Raw genomic sequence first — 15,217 nt, 5'->3', positions numbered from 1 at the left:
GTGGTTCCCAGCATTTCAAGGCCTATAGAGATGATCACAAACCAGAGGTGATCATTAGCTGCTCTGCAGGGGGAGAGGAGCCAAAAGACCTAACAGGAGTGAAAGTTCCTTTTGTTGCTTTCTAATAGGGCTCAAATAGTTTTGATTTACATGAATGCACAGCTGGAAAAGGGCCAGAGACAAGCAAGGACTCATGTAAAAGTGCTTCTGTGATGGACGGTGGAGGAATTTGGGCTGCAGGCTTCATAATATGGACAGATGTTCTTTTATACACCATGTTATCCTTGCAGTAAGAATTAATTTGATGAGTATGATCAAAATAAATGCAACTGAGTAAGCTGCATTCAACTTACAATGGAAGCCCCATTTATTTCTACAGAGGATTCAATAGCTGAACGCCTCTTGCCAGTAACCCTGTTATTTACAAAGAACCATAGAATCCCAGAGCTGGAAGGGACCTTGAAGGTCTTCTAGTCCAACCCCCTGCCCAATACAAGAGTCCTTGTGTCATCCCGGACAATGATTTGTATATACTTCCTCAACCAGCTAATTGGTTTATCTGCCTGGTTTTCCATTTTTTCTCTCTAGGAAGCCTATTTAATGTTAAATGAAATAAGGAACCATTTTGGGACAAGCTGGTCAGATTTAAACTGAGTCATGGAAAATTTCAAGAGTTAAACTCTTTGGAAACTTTAGAGATGGATTTTTTTCCTCTTCTTCTAATGTAATGGAGCTTTTATGTTCTTAACTAGGAGTTTTGTTACATTGCAACTTTATAAATCTTGTCTTGAATTTGTAAAATAAATAAAACCAATATTTCAGTTCTGTGGTTGGTGGTTTCTTTAATAAATTGTATTTATTCCTTGATTTTATAGTTTTCAACTGAATAATTTTTAACAGCTCCAAACGGAAGATGCAGTAACTTTTTTCTGCCACCCAGCATCTTCATTGGTATTAAATGCTACATTCTTGTCGTGCTGTTTACTTCATAGATCACAGGATCTTTTGGCAACCCACGGGATCTTTTGAAAACAGGGTCTTCGGTCACTTTCATGAGACTCAGAGTGAGGCAGCCTCTCCCTATCCAGAAACATTAAGATTCCTGAAGAGGGAAGAAGCATTGCGCCAACTTGGCCAAAATTAAGTATAAGGATTACATGTAAACGAATATAAAATACATTTGTTGCACCAGAAAATACTTAGCAAAACTGTAGTACAATACAATGTGAGTGAGAAGAGGAACCTCGCTCGGAAGACTGAATATGCCGGTTCTACAGCCAACCGTTTTGCACACTTGCCACGGCTTGCACACTCAGCCTCCTGATCAGGGAGGGGGAAGCTCATCAAGAGAAGCTCCATCTCCACAGCTGAGCTTCACTGCACCTTTAAAGTCTCTTCGTCAGTCGCAATCCGGCACTGTCATTCCTAGGCACCAGCAGAATTTTGCTAATTATGGGCAATGGCAAAGCAGAAGGCCCCGTTGTGTCGTTGGAACTTAGCCACACTAGCCAGGACTTGGTGTTTTGGCTCAAAGGTCCAAGTGTTTCAAAGAAGTATCAAAAGTGTCATAAAAACCTTTATAAATAGATGCAAAAATTACTAAAAGTTATCGGTATAAAAACAGCAGCAACTATTCCATACGGCCATGTACACTCTGGAGGCAGCTGTGGAGGAGTAAGTGTTTGGGGTTTGGTCCGATGGTAGGGTTCGTCCCACGCCAACAGGGAAGCACGGCCACCAGGAGGAGAAGTCCTCCAAAGAGCACACACAGGCCACTGAAGTAGAAAGCCATGTCGTAAGAGGCAGTCCAGTCATAAAACCAACCTGAAAGAGAACAGAGAGAGATGCCAAAAACAGATCCAAGCCCTCTTATCTCACAGCCATTAAAGAAGATCTCCTCTTCCATAAAAATGTCATACCAGAGCATGATTGCTCAGGAAGCTGCCAATCAAGGGTGCCAGCACTTTGAAACTGAGCCACTGACAATGTTATGGCCCTCCAGCAGCCAGTGGAGCTGGTGGCAGACTCAGACAGCAAGGAGGTTGGGGAGGAAGATGGGCCAGTCCTGGAGTCTGGGGAAGGCTCTGATGAGGGCTCTGCATCGAAGGCAGAGAGGGGGCCAGGGCCGTCTGACAGTTATCAGCTGCCTTCAGAGTTGGAGATCAGTGGGGCAGAAGAACAGCTGGAGCCTGTTCCCAGTGTGTGCATGCGCAGAGCTGTCAGGAGAAGGGAACAGTTAAGGAACAACAGCTGACTTGGGAGTAAAGGCACAGATGGATGGTGAATGGCCCCTCCCATAGGGAATAAAGAGGAGTGAAAGGGGAGGGGAGTTTGCAGGAGACCACTAGTTCAATTCAGATCTGTTCCTGACTTCTTGCCAAGTAATTACTGCTACAGCTTGGCGTTTGTAAGATATCGGCTTGGCAACTCTCCAAGCCAGATAAAGGTCTGTAGTTGTGAAATCTCTTGAAAGACTCTTGGCTGGGACTTTGCTGGAGAGGAATTCACTTTAAACTAAATAAAAGAGGTTTTATCGGGATGAAGAGTCTGCTTCATGATCTTGGGAGTCCTAGGTCAGAACAGACAAGCCACAATTGCAACCAATGGCGCTATCTTTCCAGCTGTTGTATCACAGAGGAAAGGATTACTGTATGGAGAACAAACAAGGACACGAGTTTTTAAGGATACTGAGAATATACCGCTCTGTTTTTCCAATGTAATTGAATAATGCTACATCTCCACTAGCTGTCATACCTGCAAGCTATCTTTTCTTTTGGACTTCAGGCCTGTCACACATTCTACTGTCTACTTTCTATTGTGGGGAAATGGGATTATACGGAGTTGGGTGGTATTAGCCATAATAACATTCTCCTTAGAAACTCAAGGTCATCTTTGTCTCTACACCTGGCCGGAACTGTATGAGAGGAATCTGTCTTTGTGGCAGTGGAAGATTGGGCCATGTGATGAATTTGTGGGTGTGGGGGATCAGTTGATCTCGAACTTTCAACTGAGTGGAGAAAACCAGGAAACTTTCAGATTCGGGTTTTCCCAGATGTGCCAACATGGCTCTTTTAATAAAATGGAACTTTGAGGAATCCTTTGCCTCAGATTCTGATTTTATTTTGGATGCTATTTGGAACCCTGACACTAGCAGGTTCTGTAGATGGAGGCCATTTTTGAAAAGAAGGAATGGCATCTGGCTGAAATGCCTACTTACCTACAACTGGGGGTCCAAGGCTGTTTCCAAGCCCAGCGAAAAACATCAGTATGCCATAGGCGTGGGTCAGTTTCTCAATCCCCACCATCTGGGTTGTGACATAAGGGAAAATCGACCAGTTTCCCGCCAGGAACCCTAAAACCCCTGAAAGCGTGGCCAGAGCACTGTAGCTTTGGGCGAAAGGGATTAAGACCAGGGCCGCCGCCGTCAAGATCAACGTCAGGATGTAGAGATACAAAGCATTGATCCAGTCTACATCTGCCAGGACACCCAGGGCTAGCTTCCCCACAGCAGTCATGATGCCGATGATGGAGATCAGTGGGATGGCGCAGTCCCCCTCAATTATCTTTGAGCTCCTTGCCACATCCTCCATGAGCAAGGAAGGAGGGAAGCCGCCAACGTCAAAGAGGAAGATGGCAATGAAGAGGGCGGAAAAGACTTTGTTTTTGAAAAGACTTAGAGTGTCCTCCCAGTACTTTAAATATAGGCCCCATTTCTGCTTAGCCAGTTGCTTGCACAGGTAGGTTTGCTCTGCAACTTTCTTTGGGTAGCTGTCTGCCTCCCTCGGGGAGGCCAAAAGCAGCTGGCTGTGAACTGGGAGTCCGTTCGCTTGGGGGTTGCTCACCGGCACCTGATTCTCCCCTTTCTCCTCACTCTGGGCCTTTTCAGGTATGGTGATGTGTTCTTCGTGAGTGGGCTTCTCTCTTCTGTTATAAATGAGGTATTGATCTGGAACCTTCTCCAGATCGGGCTTCTGGACAGAGACCGGCAGAGGCCTCATCAGGCTGCCACAGGCTAGGATGTTTAGAGAGAGTGCGCCAGTGATCAGTAGGCAGCCATCCAACCCATAGAGTTCAATCAGCTCTTTCTGTAAGGCAGCATAGATGAAAAGGCCAACGCTTGACCCTGGAAGAAGAGAAGAGCATGTCAGTAGATCCAGATCACCGTCTGATGGGCTTGGCTGCCAGTGTAAATAAATCATGTAAAAATAATGTAAAAAGCTGCAGAGCAGAGCAAGAACATCAAAAGGTTTCTAGAGCAAAACCAACAGTTTTGGTTTTCAAAATTGGTGTTTCCACAGAGGCTGGAAGAAAGAAAGGACTGAACCAGATTGCCCATTCCTGGTTGAGCCCATTAATATATTCTCTCTCTCCCTCTCCCTCTCCCTCTCCCTCTCCCTCTCCCTCTCCCTCTCCCTCTCCCTCTCCCTCCCTCTCCCTCTCCCTCTCCCTCCCTCCCTCCCTCTCTCTCTCTTTCTCTTTCTTTTTCTCTCTTTTTAGAATAGAATAGGAATCCTTTATTGGCCAAGTGTGATTGGACACACAAGGAATTTGTGTTTGGTGCATATGCTCTTACTGTACATAAGGAGAATAAAATACATTCATCAAGAATCATATGATACAACACTTAGTGATAGTCAAGGTTACTAATAAGCTATCAAATCGTACCAGTAAACAAATAAAACAATATAAATTGAAAGATACAAGCAACATGATTATAGTCATAAGTGGGAAGAGATAGATATTAGGAAGGAAGAGAAGAATAATAGTAATACATTCTTGGTAAATAATTTGACAGTGTTGAGGGAATTAGTTGTTTAGCAGAGTGATGGCATTTGGGAAAAAACTGTCCTTGTGTCTAGTTGTTCTGGTGTGCAGTGCCCTATAGTGTCATTTTAAGAGTAGAACTTGAAACAATTTATGTCCAGGATGTGAGGGTTTTGTAGATGTTTTTACTCTTTAAATTATCCTATCAAAATCTAGCTCATCCAAAGGACCAGCAACGTCTTCATGATAAAATTATGGAAGTGGAGGAATAACCTGAAACCCATCAGAAGTCATGTTTAACCATGATAAACGCAGACAAACTTTTGGCATTTGGATGATATAATCCCAGTCAACCGAACTGTGGCATAAGGTCATTCTACCCAGAGATTTACATCAGCTCAAAGAACCTACCTGTGGAAATGAGACCGAGGGCGAGGCCTCTACGTTTGTCAAAGTATTGGCATGTGATTGTGACGGTGGCTGTGTACAATAAGCCACATCCAAGTCCTAAAGGCATAGAAAAGTTTATGGCATATAATTAGTGCAGTGGTGGGTTGCTCTGACCGTTGCTTACTGGTATGCTGCTTGTGGTCTGTTCATGCACACGCCTGACATGCACTGCGCACGCATGCGCACTCCACTGCCCCTGTGATACCCAGCTGCTCATTGGAGGTCGCGCAGGCACCACAAACTGTGTGTGTGTGTGCGATTGGCCTGGTTGCTTCCAAAACAGGTATGGAACATGGGCAGGCAGGGGCACCAAATGAGCTACCGTACCGGTACGGTGGGCGCTGCTCCCGACTACTACCGGTATAAGCCGTACCAGGCCATACCAGCCAGAACCCACCACTGAATTAGTGCCCCAGCACTCTTGACTAATGTGATTAATGTTCAATGAAAGGACGCAGGGAACCATTCTGGAGGGGACCCCAAACACCTGCACCATTCCCCACAATATCAGGCAAATTCTGGCTCCCTCCACAAGTCTCTTGGGCAATCAGCCTCCCACAAGGGAAGATTAGGGTCCAGGTTGAAAGTTCCCCTTCTAGAAGATGCCTTTAACTCCTGAGTGTTTGATTCTCTTGCTGTCTGATGGGGCCAAAGAGGACCTTGTGAATTTTCTTACCAACAACAATTCCATAGGAACAAAAGAGAAAGTAGATATTGGGAGCAAAACTGCTGATCATCAGGCCTCCTGCAACCATAAAGCTACTGAAGATGGTGACTGGCCGTGCGCCAAAAGCGGAGACACAGGTGCTGCAGAGGGGACCTTCATGGGGGACAATTGGGGTGGGGGAGGGGAGAGAAAAACACAGGAACAATCTTATTCTGAATGATTAAAAGGAGTCGATCAAGAGATCGGTTGAACGCTCTTAAATCCACAGGCTCAAGGTATTTTAATGCTTATTTCATCATTTTTACACCAGGGATCTTCTCCCACCAACTAAGCCTCTGAGAACCACATTGGAGTTGGGGTGGAGTGGCACCATGCCAAACCCTCTCCACTCTTTGCCACAGGTCAGCAAGGATGTTGCCCTAAAGGCAGTTACCTGGCTAATGCTCAGGTGATTGTGTATGTATAATGTCATCTATGGACTCAACCAATAAACTCATTGCACGATTTATACAGCAGCAGCAGCTGGTTTCTCCCACTCTCTGCCTATCAGCAGGTACAAAGCCATCTTTTTTCCCCATCAAGTGTTTAGATAAACTCCTGTGTGCACCATCCAATGTCCGGTGTGCCTGCACAGGGATCAGTCTAACTGAGGACCATAAGGTTGATTTTCGATTCAGAGGACTGTAGGCTTCTTAAACTGAACCAAACCATATGAGGAGATGGGCATGCTTAATTTGCAACTCTGCAGCAATTTCTGGAGGGGAAAGGGCAATAATTCCTTTCCTTCCAACCGCTCCCCTTCCTCCATAGATTTGTGGTATCTCTATTCTTGTTATCCTTCTCCACCACTTTGCAATAGTTAAAACCAGGGGTGAAATTCAGCAGGTTCTGGAGAACCGGTAGCAGAAATTTTGACTAATTCAGAAAACCGGCAAATACCACCTCTGGTTGGCCCCAGAGAGGGGAGGGAATGGGGATTTTGCAGTATCCTTCTCCCAGGAGTGGGGAGGGGATGGAGATTTTATAGTATCTTTCTCTTGGAGTGTGGAGGGAATGGGAATTTTGAAATATACTTCCCCTAGGAATGGAGAGGGAATGGGGATTTTGCAGTATCCTTCCCCCTGGAGTGGGGAGGGAATGGAGATTTTGCAGTATCCTTTTCCTGCCACAGCCACCAAGCCACACCCACAGAACCGGTAGTTTAAAAAAAATGAATTTCACCTCTAGTTAAAACAGCCAGAATTGACTGAAACAGAAATAAGGAGGTAAAGTGAGACTTTCAAGGAAACTCAATGGAGAACTGAAGGGAGGGGTAGACTAAAAGTGAGATGTGGGAACCAGTGACCAGTTTTAAGCCTACTAGAAGTTTCAGTTTTCAGCCTGGCATACCATTTTAATTTAAACAAACTCGAGACTGAAGGTAATCTGTAACATAGAGAGCCACTAAGTAGGCCTTTGCGTTTTTGTGCCTTTTCATGACTTGGCACCAAGAGCCGAGGGCTAGATAAGCTTCACCGCTCTTACCAAGGCAAACACCTAGAATTGTTCATGGTTTTGCTCTGTCCACCACGGATTAGGATTTCCCGCTACAGGATTTTGCAGCAGGGAAGTCAGGTGGGGCAGGACACTGAATGAGGTGGGCAGGAGCACCACCCTAACCCTAACCGTAATCCTCTGGGGGTTTCAAGCAATGCTGTCCATGTCTGCTGATTTTGGGGAACAGGCATTGCAAGTGTCTTCAGGTTTTCCAAACCTGCAAAGCCAATTTGTCCAGGAATGAAGGTGATGTGATGTCCATGCACCATGAGGCAGAGGCAGCCCTACAACTGCAACACCAGGGGAGCTCCAAGGAAGAACTTGCCCTTGCTAAAAATGGAGTGCCTTCATCCACCCCTTCTGCCCTTGGTCCTAAACCTGAGACTCAGAGGGGTTCATTACTGGGAGTTGAAGTCCCTATAACTGAAAGTTGCCAAGGTTGGGAAACCTTGCTCTAGGCGCCTCATGACCTTCCCAGGGAAAGCATCTCTTGGGAAACTTACATCCCCAGTTTCCAGCCTTTCTCTACCAAGTTCACCAAAGAATATGAAGGCAGAACAAGAAGCAACAGATAGAAACTAATCAAGGAGAGAAGCAGCCTAGAACTAAGGAGAAATTTCCTGGCAGTGAAAACAATGAACCAGTGGAACGGCTTGCCTCCAGAAGCTCTGTGTGCTCCAACAATGGAGGCCTTTAAGAAGAGATTGGACCACCAGTTGTCTGAAATGGTGCAAGGTTTCCTGCTTGAGCAGGGGGTTGGACTAGAAGATCTTTATGGTCCCTTACAACTCTGTTATTCAGTTATTCTGTTGAGTGGAAGCAGCTTCCTTCCTCTCTCAGCATTTTACAAGCAACAAAGGCTGGTTTTCTTTTGAGATTCACACTCCTCTCTGTCACTCCTGGGGAATGGTCTATAGTAGTGGCCAAAATTGTGGAAACCTTTTGAGAAAAGTGTATTTTCTAAAACTAGCTAATAACACCACTTTTTTTTTAGTAGTACCATAAAGTTATATATCAATGGAAAGATAATTTAATCTGGAATGTAATGCAATAACTTTTATGAAGGATGTGCAATTAGAATAGCAGTTATAAAGAAAAAAATGAAATGAGATATACAAAAATTATTACCATAGAAAAAATGAGATACACAAAAATTATCACGTCAGTTAATACTTAGCTGGGTACCCTTTATCATGAATTACAGCCTTACAATGTCTTCCCATGAAGCGAACCAAGTCTTTCAGTTCTGCAGCTGTTATAATGTAAAACCAAGATCGAATGATTGCTTCTATTAACTGGGTTTTATTGCTGGGTCGCTTCTGACTAACAAGTTTCTTTAGTCGGCACCATAGATTTTCAATTGCATTAAGGTCTGGGCTATTCCCAGGTCATTCCAGCAGTGGAATATGATTATCTTGAAACTCCCCCCAAAAGTGGTATTATTAGCCATCAAATCTCAAAAATACACTTTTCCCCAAAGGTTTCCATAATTTTTGGCCACTACTGTATTTCCATTCCTCACTCTCTTCTTCTTCCTCTCCCCCACCTGTTCTTCTTGCTTTTCTATTCTTCATTGCTTGGACTTCATTTTGCAAGGCCTGCTAAACCTACACAAACCTGCATTTGTGTTTCCACTTTTAAATCTATTTTTACCACAAAGCAGTTAGAGAAGGGCCAGTGACCACATCTCCTTTGCTGTAACTCACACTGCTATCCAAAAAGCCTTTGTATTTTTAACATCTTTAAAGTATGCAAAGTCATTGTGGTACCCTTACAAAATCCACCAAGGTCAAAATCATTATTTTAGAGAAGTTATTATTGCCTCCAATGGGCGCTGTCAAAAATCACCTCTTATCAGCCCTGCCCTGCATTAAGGAAATTTGCATATAGATGCAGTTCTGCCAGATCATTTATTCAATCTCTTATTACTATCACAAACAGAGAACCAATTATTGCTTCTTCTCCTGCAATCTGCATCTGCATATCTCTATTTTTTACATTGCAAAGTTTTAAAAGCATTTTCCTTCATTGCTTCTCACACATGAATTTAAGCTAGGGTTAAATAAATACATTATTATCACCATCACTACCATTTTTTTTATAAAACAAAAAAGGCAAAGTAGTTTACAATAATTAAAGTAATATTTAAAAGAAACAGAAAACAAAAATCCCATATTAATCCCTGGACTCCACAATTCCCTTACAAATGTCAGAGCTGCAGAATTTCAGAGGACAATTTTGGAGGTAAAAACAGATTCTTTATTTATGGGCCATGATGGATATTTTTACATTTTATAGCTCTTTGTCCTTCCACTGAATTGAATCAGGTTAACTGCAGACATACTAAAGAGTCAACAACTTATAAAAACCTAACTCTGCAAATGGCAACTTCCAGTTTAACTCTTTTTGAAATTAGTGTAATTTATTCCTCTTGTGGTGAATACACAGAACTGAACTATCTAATTTGTGAAATTCTGGCCTTCAATTTTCCCTACACTAAAGATGCTGTGTGTGCAAATATTGCAGTCCTGGAGACTCCCTATTTCTCACATCATCTAATACGAAAAGTTGGAGGCTTGCCAAGATACAGTAGCTGTTTCTATGATTAGAATGGAAATATATATATATATTTGTATTTCAATCCTAACTGCAAGAAAGGGGCTGCAAATTGTTAGTCATCAGTGCTTCAGATATTGCGTGGCTCTCACAAAGCGAAAACCACAACATTTGTCCTACTTTTAACTGCCTGCTAAACTGAAATGGAAAGCAACTTCCCACAGAAATCATTGCCACCATGTTTTCTCGTACTGAGTATAACGGCAATGACTTGAGTAGATTATCTGAAGAGATTTGACTGATGGCAACTAGGTGATTATTCTTACATTCCTTGCAATAAAGGTTACTGGTTTGCAGCTGTACAATAATGGCCAAAATTGTGGAAACCTTTTGGGAAAAGTGTATTTTTGAGGTTTGATGGCTAATAACACCACTTTGGGGGGGGGGAGTTTCAAGATAATCATTGCTAGAATGACCTGGGAATATAGCTCAGACCTTAACCCAATTGATAATCTATGGAGCTGACTAAAGAAACTTGTTAATCAGAAGTGACCCAGCAATAAAACCCAGTGAATAGCTAGTTTTAGAAAATACACTTTCCCCAAAAGGTTTCCACAATTTTGGCCGCTACTATACATCATTTGGCAATGAAAGGCCATTGCTGGAATTGATCTTCCCACTGAAGGAAATGTCAGTCCTCTTTTCAGTGGGGTTTTATTTCTTTAAAGCCAAGGTCTTCTAAATAAACATAAGGGTTAGATATTTTTCCTTTCTTTCTTGCAAAGTGGACTTACTTGCAAGGAGCCCCACTCCACTGGCCAGGGATCCGACCCAGGCTGTCTTTCCTTTCCCTTCTCCAAAGAGGTCCAGCCATTCCATGTAGAGCACCCCAACCGCCAAGGGTGACCCATAGCACAAGAACTGTGTGAAGAAGGAGCTGAGGACGATCACCCAGCCCCACCCACCGTCGGGTGATTTCTGGAACACCATTTTCCAGCGGGATCACGAGCCCTGCAGAGAGAAAGGCAAACAAATGGGGTGAGACAGCTGACCCAATGCTGGGCATGTACTGAAGGCCATCAGGAAGCTGAGCTCAAGGATGAGAAGAGGGGGTGGGTGATGCACAAGACCTTGGGAACCTGTGCCCAGGCAAATGGCCAGCAATTCCTGGTTGACACCCAACGGCTCTCAAAAGCTGCATTCAGCCCAGATGTTTTCTCTCACAGTCACTGGCTGGACTATGGTATGTGGTTTTTGTGATCCTCTGGACAAGCAGCCAATTGGAACAGTCCTAAAGGTGATGCCACAAAACTGCCTTCTTCTCTCTCTTCTTCAATGATCCAGAAGCTGTGGGGCCACCTGGCCTTGGCAGCTTCCATGCAGGTTGCTGAGCAAATGCATTGAGTACTAAACAAAGGACGAATACTGGTACAACATTTTTGTGTCATAATGCATTGAGTACCAAATTTGATGAGTTTCAACGCATTTGAGTACCACAGTACCACCGTACCTGCTTCTTTGTTCCATAAATATGTTACATGGACATAACGGACCACATAAAATAGCAGCAATGTGAAGATTTTGTACTGAATATGGACTCACCATGTTATGTTTTAGGATTCTCTGTATCACTGAAGTGAACACTTCTATGATCACCATAGACATGGCTTTGGGGCCTGGACAGCTCCCCTCCTTGGCTGCCAGTGTGAAGATCTGAACATCTAGAACATCAGTGGCCGGCTAAGCTGTTGGTGGAGTCTGACAGTAATGAACACTATGGGACTGCCCTGGAGGCTGAAGAAGGCTCTGAGGGGTGTTCAGAGTCAGAGCAGGGACTAGAGAGGCCTGTTGGCCACCAGGTGGCGTCTGAGTCAGGGAACAGTAAAGAAGAACAGAGGGAGGCTGTCCCTGACGTATGTATGCGTAGGGCTGCGAGGAGGAGGGAGCAGCTTTGGAAAAAGGGTCACAGAAGGAAATAGGAACAGGTGGTTACTGATTGGCCCCTCCCGGAGAGCTTATAGGTGGGGCGATGGGAGGGGAATTTTGCAGGAAACAACAATTTACTGATCCATTCGTAGAGAAAGATTGGGAGAATTTCGTGAGTCCAAGCTTTGTTTCATAGAGATAGCTTTCTGGGCTCCCAGCCAAAGGGTTGCTTATCTCCCTCCTTAGTTGTGGCAGACAGCCAAGTCTGCATCCGTATATATTGTAGAGGCTTGGGACAGAACACCACTTTGTAGATCAGGCTTTTTTTTGCAGGAGAAAAGTGGCCCTTCGGAGCTGCATCTCTGGGAACAGGGCAAGAATCTTGCTTGCCACCATCTACTCCTTGTCCACCACTTAGCCCAAGGGGAGGGTTCTATTTAATGGTGGGTTGCAGGCAGTATGCCCCAGTACAGGCGTACCTGTGCCTTTCCAGTATGCTGCTCGGGAGAGCCCACCCGCCTGCCCAAGCTCCTTACCTGTATTTGAGCTCTTTGGCGCTTCTGCGCATGTGCACAGAGCACACGGCCCCTGCGCGACGTTCCACCGAGCAGCTGGAGCGTCACAGAGGCTCGCAGGGGCATCGCAAGAGGTAAGGATACATGCGTGCACTATGCGCGTTCATGTGGTGGGCACTGTACCAGTTACAACAGGATCTGGAACCCACCACTGGTCCTATCCCTTTCTTTGTGAAATGCTGCGACTAGAAAACAGAAGACGTGAAGCTCTTGGGTATTTCTGCAGCTAGTTTTGACTCAGGGATGTGCGTCGGCACTGAGGCGGGTCACATCTAAGAAGACTTTGCCCTTCTGATCCTGCAGTTTTTGCCAAGTCTTGTTGCCTAGAGAACTTGCCCTTCTGCACTCTCAGATCCTGGCCTTCATGAGGCGGATAACTAGAAATTAACAGACCTTCTAGGGGACGAATCAAATTCATGAAATGTGTAAGACATCTGAGCTGCTTGCTCCTTAAGGGAGCTGGGTGCCCAGTCTTCACTGTCCCATTTGGCGAATGAAATACCATATTTTTGGAGTATAAAACGCACCCTTTTCCCTCAAAAAAGAGGGTGAAAATCTGGGTGTGTCTTATACACTGAATACAGCATTTTTGGCCTCCTGAAACCCTCCCTTGCAAAAATGGATGTGCAGAGGGTTTGGGAGGCTTGCAAAGTGCTCCTGAGGGTGGGGGAAGGCAAAAAAGAGCAAAAAAGGGCCGTTTTTGCCCCCCCCCCAGCCTCCAGGAGCACTCTACAAGCCTCCCAAAGCTTCTGCATGCCTTTTTATTTTTTGCAAAAAATGAGGCATGCAGAGGGTTTGGGAGGACAGTAGAGTGCAAAAACTTTTTTAAAAAATTTATCTGTTCAATGTCATGATGCGTCTTAGACTCCGGTGCATCATATAGTCTGAAAAATACAGTACACTCCTGGAGAAGGACTTTGGATTACTGTCTAAATTAACTTGAAAGGAAGTTAATCTTGAAGTCGTCCCGCCACTCCTGTCCTTACAGCAACCATTAATGTCCCCATCAAAACACTCAACTCTCTGATTTTCAGCAATCCAAGCAAGGGCCTTCTAAAATATCCTCTCTACCTCAATAACCTGCTTTACCTGAGTGCTTCTTTCCAGAGAGGTGATGCATATTTGATAAGGCTGTTCTCCTACACCTCCTCAGCCCTGGGGGAAAATGTCCCTCCCACCACTGCAGCTGTGCATTATACTGGGCTATTGAGACCGTAATTGGAAGGAAAAGGAGCTCTCCTTGAACGTGTATGACAGGGGTGTCAAACTTAAGGCCTGGGATCCAGATCTGGCCCATGGGGTACTTAGATCTGGCCCATGGAGCCATTCTGGAAACAGCGAAGGACCAGCTCACAGTGCTTCTGCCAGCAAAAACTGGCGCCCAAGCTCTGTTTTCGGCTGCCACAGCCTCCTGCAACCCTCTGCCAGCGAAAATGGAGCTCAGGAGCCCGTTTTCACTGGCTTAGCATTTGGGTCACCCCGGCTGTCCCCGACAGGAGTTATGTTGAGCTGGCCACATCCACTCTGGCCTTTAAGGTCAAACACAACCCTGATGTGGCCCTCAATGAAATTGGGTGTAACACCCCTGATGTATGACATTCAGCATGAAGAAAGTAAAAATGCTAAAATACTATTTTGGCTCCAATTAGCTAAAGCAGAGAGGAACACGCTAGGACACATCACCAAGTCAGAATGTTTTTCTCCTTCCCTCCACACAGGTGGGAAAGGACGTAAAGTACAGGAGTAGCCTCCCCACCCTATATTCTGGCCCACTTTCTGTTCGAGTTGTTCCACTGAAAGGTCTTGGCCCAGAATTGCCCAAACAGCTTCTCTCCTGACGGTGAAGGTACAAATGCCCACCCCAGTCCACTTCATCTCACATGCAGATGAACACAACAGCTACCATCTCCAGTCATATAGAGAGTAGATGTGACTCAGGATTGAACGGCTGTGCTCTTGGTTGTCCAAGTTTTTTTGTTTCCTGCAGTTGTTTTGTTGCCAGATTAGGTAACACCATTTGTAAATGTTTATGTTGCAGATTTAAGGCTCTGAGCCCTCTGCTTCCTTGTGTCCTCAAGACGGCTTCTTTCTTAACTGATGGAACATTTTGTTTGTGCGTAGACAGAGGTGGAGAGAAGGCAAAGAATTTGTTTTCAGGACAGGAGCACTGCAGGCCCTCCCTCCTCTGGGTAAACATTTCCCACCCCACTTGATGCTACCTGACTAATTATCTATTCAAGCTCTCATTCAGGCTTATGTTCATTCAGCGCATCAGTGGAATTCCTTCTCATCCAACATTTCTTCAGTACAATGTTTGTGTCCTAAGACTTTGTCTTTCTTTTCCCTTTTCTTCTTCTCTTTCTTCTCTCTCCCCCCCCCCCCAAGACTGCTGCCAAGATAATAATAAAAAAGAGCATTCTACACCTGATACGTATAGCCCCCTTCAAACTTTTGGTAACTGTAAGAATGTCACTTTTTGCAATAGATATCCTATACGTCAAACTTACAAACTTTGTCCCGTTTGAGTCTTTAAGATGCTTGGAAACTCAAATGGGAAACTATATAAGTATAATTATGAGCCACTATGGAAGAAGGAAGATTTGCCTACTATTCAAGAATGGACATTAAAAGTAACAAACCTAGCAGAGATGGCTAAAATATCAGCATATCTCAAGGACCACTCAAATGAGAGATATAAACTGGAGTGGAGAAGATGGATTGACTATACTCAAAATAAATATGT

At 44.6% G+C, this 15,217-nt stretch overlaps 1 protein-coding gene across 1 annotated transcript; it reads right to left on the bottom strand.

The window, feature by feature from the left end:
• Positions 1-839: 839 nt before the first annotated feature.
• Positions 840-12,418, bottom strand: SLC16A9 (solute carrier family 16 member 9). Its single transcript, XM_014052013.2, has 5 exons — positions 10,768-12,418; positions 5,891-6,034; positions 5,176-5,271; positions 3,218-4,123; positions 840-1,824 (listed from the first exon to the last, which is right to left on the bottom strand). Exons 1-5 carry the CDS (start codon positions 10,961-10,963, stop codon positions 1,631-1,633), a joined length of 1,536 nt encoding a protein of 511 aa, XP_013907488.2. The 5' UTR covers positions 10,964-12,418; the 3' UTR covers positions 840-1,630.
• Between the last annotated feature and the right edge of the window lie 2,799 nt (positions 12,419-15,217).

This window comes from Thamnophis sirtalis, unplaced genomic scaffold (assembly GCF_051295495.1).
Source record: "Thamnophis sirtalis isolate CommonGarterSnake01/CBP01778 unplaced genomic scaffold, rThaSir2_p1.2 scaffold_15, whole genome shotgun sequence".
Lineage (NCBI taxonomy): Eukaryota > Metazoa > Chordata > Lepidosauria > Squamata > Natricidae > Thamnophis > Thamnophis sirtalis.
The sequence above is the reverse complement of the archived record's forward strand: the minus strand, read 5'-3'. Positions and strand labels throughout refer to the sequence as shown.

Excerpts from the sequence above, each read along its gene's own strand:
- SLC16A9 (XM_014052013.2), bottom strand. The coding sequence starts at position 10,963 with ATGGTGTTCCAGAAATCACCCGACGGTGGGTGGGGCTGGGTGATCGTC. Across the intron at positions 6,035-10,767 it reads TGGAGTGGGGCTCCTTGCAA|GTCCCCTCTGCAGCACCTGT; the intron begins GTAAGTCCACTT and ends TCCCCCATGAAG. Across the intron at positions 1,825-3,217 it reads CCTTGGACCCCCAGTTGTAG|GTTGGTTTTATGACTGGACT; the intron begins GTAAGTAGGCAT and ends GTTCTCTTTCAG.